Below are 10,638 nucleotides of genomic sequence, written 5' to 3' on the forward strand. Positions count from 1 at the left end.
TTATCCAATCTGATAGCCTGTGTCTTTTGATTGGAACATTTAGCCCATTTACATTCAGGGTAACTATTGAAAGAGATGAATTTAGTGCCATTGTATTGCCTGTAAGGTGACTGTTACTGTATATTGTCTGTGTTCCTTTCTGGTCTATGTTACTTTTAGGCTCTCTCTTTGCTTAGAGGACCCCTTTCAATATTTCTTGTAGGGCTGGTTTTGTGTTTGCAAATTCCTTTAGTTTTTGTTTGTTCTGGAAGCTTTTTATCTCTCCTTCTATTTTCAATGACAGTCTAGCTGGATATAGTATTCTTGGCTGCATATTTTTCTCATTTAGTGCTCTGAATATATCATGCCATTCCTTTCTGGCCTGCCAGGTCTCTGTGGATAGGTCTGTTGCCATTCTAATGTTTCTACCATTGTAGGTTACATATCTCTTCTCCCGAGCTGCTTTCAGGATTTTCTCTTTGTCTCTGAGACTCGTAAGTTTTACTATTAGATGTCGGGGTGTTGACCTATTTTTATTGATTTTGAGAGGGGTTCTCTGTGCCTCCTGGATTTTGATGCCTGTTTCCTTCCCCAAATTAGGGAAGTTCTCTGCTATAATTTGCTGCAATATACTTTCTGCCCCTCTCTCTCTTTCTTCTTCTGGGATCCCAATTATTCTAATGTTGTTTTGTCTTATGGTATCACTTAACTCTCGAATTCTGCCCTCATGATCCAGTAGTTGTTTATCTCTCTTTTTCTCAGCTTCTTTATTTTCCATCATTTGGTCTTCTATATCACTAATTTTTCTCTTCTGCCTCATTTATCCTAGCAGTGAGAGCCTCCATTTTTGATTGCACCTTCCCATTCACTCTTTAGCACTCGTTCCCTGACCTGGAACTGAACAAGCCCTCAGTCATCAGTGACCTCTATCTCTTCCCAAGATTCATGGTCAAGTCTCTGTTCTTATTTTACTTGATATCTCAGTGGCATTTGACATAGTGACTAACCCCTCTTTATTGAGACATTTTTTTTCCTCCAGACTTTTAAAGCCCCATACTCACCTGGTTTTCTTCTTTCCTCACTGAGAGCTTCTTAGTTTCCTTTTCAGTTTCTGACTTTTTCCTCTGCAAGATTTCTAGATAATGAAGTGTCTAGGACTAGACTCTTGGCTGTCTTTTTTATCTACATCTTCTTCCTAGGAGATTGCATTCAGTCTCATTGGGTCAGATACCTTCTTTAAGCTGATAAAAGCAAATATATATCTCTAGCTCAACGTCCCTAAGTCAGGAATGGTATCTCAAACTATCTATTTGATATCTCCACTTAGATGTCCAAAAGGCATCACGAATTTAATGGAATAGTAATTAATTCCCTTAAAAAGCCTTAAGCCCTCCCCATCTCAGTAATGGCATCCCTTCTACCCTGCTGAGTGAGAAGGTGGGGGGTTAAGGAAGATGAGTAGTTTTCTCCCTTGATTTCTCCTTTCCCTTATATCCCACATTTAAATCTAAGCTCTACCTGAATATGTCCTAAATCCATTTATCACTGCCTCTACTGCTGCAGCCATAGCCCAAGACACCAATATCTCTTTCCTGGGCCACTGAAACCATCTCCTATCTAGTCCCCATTCCCCCGGTTTCCCCATCCTGCACACATCAGCCAGAGTGATCTTTTGAAAGCTGAAATCAGGTTAAATTACTCCCCTTCTTCATGGCCTCCAATGACATTCTGTTGCAACCAGACCAAAATCCCAACTTTATCGTCAGGAGCCAACAGTGCCCTTCATGATCTGGCCTGTGTCACACCAGCCTTTTCTCTGCCCCTCAATCATAACGAAAAGCAGCAATTGATACTATGTGAGGAAGCTTAGACAGCCCAGGTAAATAGCTCAAATTCATCCCCATCTTAAGGCTGTCACATGTACTGTTTTTCTAGTTGGAATGTTCCTCCCCTAGTTCTTTACATGACCATCCTCTTCTCATCATTCAGGCCTCAACCCAAATAGACCCTCCTCAGAAAGGCCTTCCCTGATTTCCCTGTCTAAAGCAGCCTACCATTACTGTTTATTATGTAACCCTATTTTATTTTGATAACTTCTTAACAGTACCTCAAATGATCCTTTTTGTTTTGTTTACATGTTAATTGTCTGTTTCCCTCTGCTAGATGTACACTCCTTGACAGCAAGAACTCTGCAAGCTGGTTTACTTTTGTATCCCAAAGCCTAGCAAAGTGCCTGGCACATAGAAGCTACCCCCTAAATATTTGTTGATTAACTGACTACATAAAAAAAAATACTCAGGGTCAGGTTCATTTGTCCTCTCTCCCTATACTTACCTGTAATGAATCACTTCTTAATTTAATGTTACTCTGGTGGTCTCTAAAGCAAAGGAAAAAGGGAGATACAAGAATGATTCATTATAGATCGAAAACTTTCTTCATTTCTAAGATAGCACTATTATCTCTGAGGATAAGTCTGTAAAATTCTAAGGAAATTTTGGGGAAAAATTGCTGAATTCTTCTGGTCTTCATAGTTTCAGGGTCTCAGTAATATCAGCTTATCTGATTCTGAAGTTTATTTCCCTTGCCTTACAGATGATAGAACAGTTGGTCTGAATGATTTGATGGATACTGTCAGTTGCATCAAGGGTAAGTTGCAAGCTATGATGAAATGATATTATACATAACATCTGAATATTTTGCAATTGGTGGAGAAAAATATTTCCCCTTCATATATGTTTAAATTCTTTCATATGTGTTCCGTTTTTATGGATGCTTCCGAACTTGGGTAAACAATAATTAATGTGTGTTTATATATCAATGCCCATGACATTCTCTGAAATTTTCCCCAAAAGAGTTTTTCAACATAGTACTAGGTATCAAGAGCCAAAGAACTATTCCTTTTCCCCCACGAACCCTACTCCCAGGAATTTATCCTCTGGAAATAATTAAGCTGAATAAAAGAAAAAAAATCTCTGCCTAAAGCCTTTCAGAGAAATTTGAAACAGCCTAAACATCTAACAGTATGGGAATTACTACATACACCATGGCCTGCTAGGCTAGTGGGATATCATGTGTTGAAATGTTAACTGTAAAGATTATGTGGCAATTTGGAAATATGTTAATGATGTAATATTAGGTCAGAAAAGCAAAATACAGAATTGTGTGTATATTAGATTTCCACACAATGAAAGTATAGCCTTATTGTCAAAGGCCAGAAATGGAATATGAAAAACTACAATGGTTTTTGTGGTAGGATAGTAGAATTATATTTTTCCCCTTTATTAATCTTTAATGTTGTTGCATTGTTTTTATGATAAATGAGAAAAAATTACTTCTGTGTTGAGATGAATAAAAATCTTGGAATGCATAATGATCAGAGAAGCAAACTCCAAGCAAATATTTTTAAATAAAAATAAAATCTTAAAAGCTGGTCTATAGAAAAACACTGAATTTTCAAGTAGAGTAGGAGGAAGAGTAAAAATAAAACCAAATCCCTGTATGCAGCTTGATTTGCTATGGATTTTGCAGTAAGTCACCAGTCAATTCCTAACCCATGGTGTACTTTCTTTTTTGTAGCCACCAGAATTAAAGACACAGAACTTTTTTTCTTTTTTTTTTAAATTTATTCATTCATTTTATTTATTTATTTTAATTTTATTTTATTATGTTATGTTAGTCACCAAACAATACATCATTAGTTCTTGATGTGGTGATCCACGATTCATTGTTTTCGTATAACACCCAGTGCTCCATGCAGTACGTGCCGTCCTTAATACCCATCACTGGGCTAACCTATCCCCCACCCCCCTTCCCCTCTAAAACCCTCAGTTTGTTTCTCAGAGTCCATAGTCTCTCATAGTTCATCTCTCCCTCCAATTGCCCCCCCTTCATTTTTCCCTTCCTTCTCCTAATGTCCTCCATGCTATTCCTTATGTTCCACAAATAAGTGAAACCATATGATAATTGACTTTCTCTGCTTGACTTATTCATTCATTTTAGAGAGAGAGAGCTCAAGCAGGAGGGGCAGGGAGAGAAGAGAGAATCTCAAGCAGGCTCCGGGTGCAGACCCTGCACTGAGCATGGAGCCTGCCTGACACAGGGCTCTATCTCAGGACCCTGAGATCAGGACCTGAGCCAAAACTGAGTTGGATGCTTAACCAACTGTGCCACCAGGCACCCCAACACAAGACTGTTTTCTGACCCTCCTGTGAATCCTGAGCATATGTGAGCAATCATATGTATAAGTACAGATAACATTTTTCATCCTTTATAGATAGTTCTATAATATTTCTACAATTTATTTCTTAATTTTTCTAAGGAGAGGTGATTGATATCCAGGACTTAGACAAATTTCTAGCAAATGAGGGGATCGAGCTCACAGAAGAAGACATGAAGGAGCTGATGTCTCATTTGACTGTTAATGGTGAGGTTTTTAAAAATTCTCTTGTCTTCCCAGAAGTGTGTCTTTGTTATCCTGTATGTAAGATCCTCAGAAATGATCCTTGTCTTTTTTTTAAAGATTTTATTTATTTATTTGAGAGAGAGAAAGCATGAGAGGGGGGAGGGTCAGAGGGAGAAGCAGACTCCCCACTGAGCGGGGAGCCCAATGCAGGGCTCGATCTTGGACTCCAGGGTCATGACCTGAGCCAAGGGCAGACGCTTAACTGACTGAGCCACCCAGGCACCTGATCCTTGTCTTTTTATCACCTACAACAATGCTTCTCAGACTTGAACATGCATATGAATCACCTGGGCATTTATTAAAATGGAAATTGTTATTTGGGTCTGGGTTGGAGCCTGAAAAATTCTACATTTCTAACAAGTTCCCAATGATGCCAATGCTACTGGTCTATGGACCACACTTTGCCTATAAAGGTCCTAAAAGATGAAGAAATGATACATTAAGATTGTGCCCAGCCTTTCATTTCTTTTTTTTTTTTTTTAAGATTTTATTTATTTATTTGACAGAGAGAGACACAGTGAGAGAGGGAACACAAGCAGGGGGAGTGGGAGAGGAAGAAGCAGGCTTCCCACGGAGCGGGGAGCCCGATGCGGGGCTTGATCCCAGGACCCTGGGATCATGACCTGAGCCAAAAGCAGATGCCTAATGACTGAGCCACCCAGGCACCCCCTGGCCTTTCATTTCTTAAGTCACAAGTACAAGCAATATGTTAATTTGTGCCTGAGAGCAGGATTCCAGCCCAAAAATAAGAAGGGAAAATATTAGGGTAATTAAAATTAAAAAATAAAAATGAGGGAGAAATACACAAGAGGAAGCAGGGGCATTAAGGGTTAACTTATTTCATTTATGCTTGCTCTTTTGTTTGCTTGTTGAGATTTTTTTTTTTTTTTAAAGATTTTATTTATTTATCTGACAGAGAGAGAGAGAGAGACAGGAGAGAGGGAACACAAGTAGGGGGAGTGGGAGAGGGAGAAGCAGGCTTCCCGCCGAGCAGGGAGCCCGATGCAGGGCTCGATCCCAGGACCCTGGGATCATGACCTGAGCCGAAGGCAGCCGCTTAACCGACTGAGCCACCCAGGCGCCCCGCTTGTTGAGATTTTTATTATTGTTTATTGAATCTGGCTACATGACTTATCTGCTGACTCTTCTGTTCTATAGTTACTTTAGTCTTTTTTTGTTTCTACTACTTTCTTTGTTGTTCTGATTTTTTAAAAAAGTGATCTGGGAGCATTTGGGGAGTAGCATTTCTTACCATAGTGCTTCAGTGATGTTGCTGTACTCCTCTGACCTTGAATGTTTAAGATTGTATATTGATTTATTCAACCAACAAGTATTTATTGATCACTGAATATGTGCAGGCACTATACTAGGTACGAGGAATATAAGAATGAAGCAGAGAGTACAGACTTGGTTTTCTCCGCTAAGCCTAACTGGAAGTAGGAAGTAAAGCACTGAACCAATATGTTTCTCAAATCCCAGTTTTAAAGCAATAAATTTGAACCTATTCATTGCAAACATCATTTTCTGTTCTCTCCAGTTTACTGTTTCTTCTTATTCACCTAGACTTTCTTCCTCTCCTCTCTCCAATGGAGAAAAGTCTCCTTTCAACACCTCCAATCCATTGCTCTTGACCTGATCATCTCCCACTTTGTCAAAAATTATTTTTTAAATTGAGATATAATTGACATATAACATTATATTATATTTCAGGTGTACAATATATGATTCAATATTTTTATAAAAAATCATTTCTTCCATAATTCCTTCCCAACACTTTCAATTTCATCTCTTTCTCTCTACTCTGCCTATGAAGAGGCACATAGTCCCCCACTCCTTTTAAAAACTAACCTTCAGCTGGTTCTTCTACCTCATAATTATGATCATTCATCCCTCATTCCTTTCTCAGTCTGCTTTTTTATTGTCTATAGGAGCCACTTCTGCTTCCTCGCTTCACATTCTCTTTGAATCCTTACAATTGGCTTCCCCAGTCACATAGCCTGCAACTCTACTGAAATAACCCTCAGAATCTGAAATCATGAATAATTTACTTTGCCAGCCTCACTTATTCTAGCTTCCGAACATGGGAACAAACGAGGGTTTATTTCTCAGTCTTCTCAGTTTTAATTCCTTCCCTCCCTTGATTATATCAGTCCTTGATTGTTGCTTCATTATCAACTCTCTATGGTAGCAGTTCTCAAATCAACATCTAGGGGCACCCCATCTTTTGGAAGGTCCATGAGATTGAAACTATTTTTAAAATAACACTAAGACAGTATTTACCTTTATCATTCTCATTCACTCACAAGTGTACAATAGCTTTTCTAATAAGCTACATGACATATCCACACATGATATATCTGAAAAACCTATTAAAATATTTCTTTTCTGGGTGACTGGGTGATTCAGTCAGTTGAGCATCAGACTCATGATTTCGGCTGTTTCAGGTCATGATCTCAGGATCCACTAGGTGTGGAGTCTGCTTGAGATTCTCTCTCTCTCCCTCTGCCCCTCCGCCCACCTCATACACTCTCTCTCTCTCTCTCTCAAAATAAATAAATAAATAAATAAATAAATAAATAAATAAATAAATAAAATATTTCTTTTCTGACTACATAACTCTATAAGGCCAGATTTTCTCCAACCAAGAAAACATATCACAGCAAACTAAATGCAGAAACAGACTGAGAATCCCAGCTGTCTTCTATTAAGCCAGACATTAAAGAGATTTGCAAAAATGTAAAACAATGTTATTTTAGCTTAAGCTGCTATAACAAGAATACCATACACTGTGTGGCTTATAAACAATAGAAATTTATTTCTCACAGTTCTGGGGCCAGAAGTCCTGAGATCAGGGAGCCAGCAAGGTTGAGTTCTGGTGAGAACCCTCTTCTGGGCTACAGATTGTCACCTTCTCGTGGTATCCTCACATGGCGGAGAGCACAAAGCAGCAGGCTCTCTCCTGATCCATAGGGGCACTAATCCCATTCATGAGGGTCTCATTTCAGGATCTCATCCTATCCTAATCACCTGCCCAAAACCCTGCCTTCTCATACCACCATATTGGAGACAGAATTTTAATATATGAATCTGGGGGGACACAAATGTTCAATCAGTAACACTACCTTTCCCACTAAATTTTAATGCCTTAATTTTTTCATTTTTCAATTGATACATATTTTTCACTAAAAAGTATGTTAATATGTACTGGATTTATTATTGCTATCTTAAAATATTTTTTAAATTTCTCAGTTTTAATATCTAATATGGTAATTAAACCCACATAATAGCTGTAACTCACATAAACCTCTTAGAGGTCCTCAAAAATTGTTAAGAATATAAAGAAGTCCTGAGACCAAAATGTTTGAAAGCCTTTGTTCTCTGGATTATTTTTTGTCACCACTGTGTTTACAGCTGCCTGCTGAATATTTCTTCCTTTTTGTCCCACTGGCACCTTAAGCTTTTTTTGTGGAGGAAGAGTGGACTTTTCCTTAAACACCAGATGCATACAGTTGAGCTAATCAAACTCCTCAGTTATGGCACACTATCATCATTGATCCATGCAAGGACCCCTTGTGTTTTGTTTTATTATTTTCTCCTTTACCTCCTACTTCTGTTCCTATTTCCTTCCCCCCATCATAGGTACATTCTCTATTATATCTAATGTATGCTCTTCCAATCTACCTTCCTCATGTTTATTTTAGATATGTGTGTATCCCTTTAAAAATTCAATGTGTGTGGTATTTAATTTCCTTAAATGGTATCGTGCTATAAAACTCATTCTATTTCTTTTTTTCAATCAACATTTTTAACAGCCTTATTGAGATAGAGCTCACATACCAAACAATTTAGCCATTAAAGTATATAATTGGATGGTTTTTAGTTCTCACAGATATGGGCAACTATCACCACAGTCATTCTAGAACATTTTCATCCCCTAAAAAAGGTGCTATGTATATGCAGAAGGTACTAAGGGAGCATCTAGCCAAGACCAGGGTTTTCTGGAAAAGACCCTAAGCTGAACAAGTATGGGAAGATCATTCCAGCCAGAGAAACATACTCTGTAATCTCAAGAGTGATAAATACAGCACCTCAAATGTGTTGGTTCTCAAGAAATCCTTGTTGGAAGAAAACACAGAGCAGGTCCTTCTCTACCTATTCCAACTCTAAGCAATTGGCCAACATAGTCTCTTCATATCTTTTGTTTGTTTTAATGTCATCTGAGTTTGGAAAAGATGCTGCCAGATTTGAGCCCTGGTTCTTCTTGTAATATCCCTTCTCCACGTATAACCTTTGGAGTGTCATATCTTGAAACACAGAAAAGAGGAATTGTATTGAAGAAGTAGAGAGATTTGTCTCGCTAAAGATTTATCCTTTCTTCCATCATACTCACCTGAGGGGAAAAATGAATCCAATTCCCAAGCAAACCAGTTTCTCTAATTCTTCTGTCTCATGGGAGAAGTTCCAGCCTGCCATGGCATTTTAATAATTTCACAACTTTTATCAGTTTTTATGAGTTTTTTATTTAAATTCAATTAATTAACATATAGTATATTACTAGTTTCAGAGGGAGAGTTCAGTGATTCATCAGCTCATATAACACCCAGTGCTCATTATATCACATGTCCTCCTTAATGCCCATCACCCAGTTACCCCATCCCCCCCACTCGCCTCCCCTCCAGCAACCTTCAGTTTGTTTCCTAGAGTTAAGAGTCTCTTATGGTTTGTCTTCCTCTCTGATTTCATCTTATTTCATTTTTCCCTCCCTTCCCCTATGATCCTCTGTCTTGTTTCTTAAATTCCATATATGATAACTGTCTTTGACTGACTTAATTTCGATTAGCATAATACCCTCTATCTAGTTCCATCCATGTTGGATGCAGAGAAGGGAACTCTCTTACACTGCTGGTGGGAAAGCAAGCTGGTACAGCCACTCTGGGAAACAGTATGGAGGTTCCTGAAAAAATTAAAAATAGAACTACTGTACAACACAGCAATTGCACTACTAGGTATTTACCCAAAGGATACAAACATAGTGATCCAAAGGGGAACCATCTGCACCCCAATGTTTACAGCAGCAATGCCCACAATAGCCAAAACATGGAAAGAGCCCAGATGTCCATTGACAGATGAATGGATAAAGAAGATATAGTATATATATACAATGGAATATTACTCAGTTTTTATGAGTTTTTATGTGACTTCCTCTGTGTCTGATTCAAATGTTTTACAGGAAATGGGAAGGTTAGAGTGGATTCAATAATGGAGAGCCTAAAGAAGTTTAAATGTAAGTGGAAATTCATGATTCACTTTATAAAAATGGATAATCTGGTGCTATAAGTTTATTTTTACATATGTTTTCTTGGTTATAAAAGTAATACATATTCATTATAGAAAATTTCTATATTCAAAAAATGAAAGAATGCAAAAGGAAAATTTTAATAATTCTTAATTCTATCACCCAATGATAATCTATAATTTTTCTCAGCCCTAATTTTTTCCTTATACAAACACAATTTTTGTGCATTTAGCTTTAAAGTCCCACTTTCAAACTACTTTTCCATTTTCTTATTAAAACTAAAATTTTACCTATTGATAGGTATGTCTGATGACCTAAAGTTCCTTTTTGGATGCCTGTGAAATTTAACACATAACCTCAGTACTTTCTGTTTGCAGGCCTCTTAGCATATTTATTTCTAAAATAAGTTTCCCAGTGCCAAACGCCACCATCTGTACTTACTTAAAAAGAATGAATGGGAGGTTTGAAAATGATGCTGTGATTATGGTGCTGTGAATTGTTTAAGACTGATGAATCCCAGACCTGTACCTCTAAAACAAACAATACATTGTATGTTAAAAAAAAAAAATTAGTAGGAAGGGAAAAATGAAGGGGGGGAATCGGAGAGGGAGATGAACCATGAGAGACTGTGGACTCTGAGAAACAAACTGAGGGTTCTAGAGGGGAGGGGGTGGGGGATGGGTTAGCCCGGTGATGAGTATTAAAAAGGGCACGTTCTGCATGGAGCACTGGGTGTTATGCACAAACAATGAATCATGGAACACTACATCAAAAACTAATGATGTAATGTATGGTGACTAACATAACATAATAAAATAAAATTTAAAAAAAAATGATGCTGTGAAACTCGTCAGGAGAGGCAAGTTAAAACTTGTCTTCTGCCCTCCTGCCCCCCCCCCAA

At 38.0% G+C, this 10,638-nt stretch overlaps 1 protein-coding gene across 1 annotated transcript in view; it reads left to right on the forward strand.

The window, feature by feature from the left end:
* EFCAB3 (EF-hand calcium binding domain 3) overlaps positions 1-10,638 on the forward strand; it is a 222,160-nt gene that overhangs the window by 182,117 nt on the left and 29,405 nt on the right. Inside the window, exons 91-93 of the mRNA XM_032429885.1 lie at positions 2,572-2,625; positions 4,298-4,402; positions 9,672-9,725. Coding sequence (XP_032285776.1) covers positions 2,572-2,625; positions 4,298-4,402; positions 9,672-9,725 — 213 coding nt within the window. The remainder of the gene's footprint in view (positions 1-2,571; positions 2,626-4,297; positions 4,403-9,671; positions 9,726-10,638) is intronic.

The sequence above is a fragment of the Phoca vitulina genome, unplaced genomic scaffold, assembly GCF_004348235.1.
Source record: "Phoca vitulina isolate PV1807 unplaced genomic scaffold, GSC_HSeal_1.0 scaffold41, whole genome shotgun sequence".
In the NCBI taxonomy this organism is placed as follows: Eukaryota; Metazoa; Chordata; class Mammalia; order Carnivora; family Phocidae; genus Phoca; species Phoca vitulina.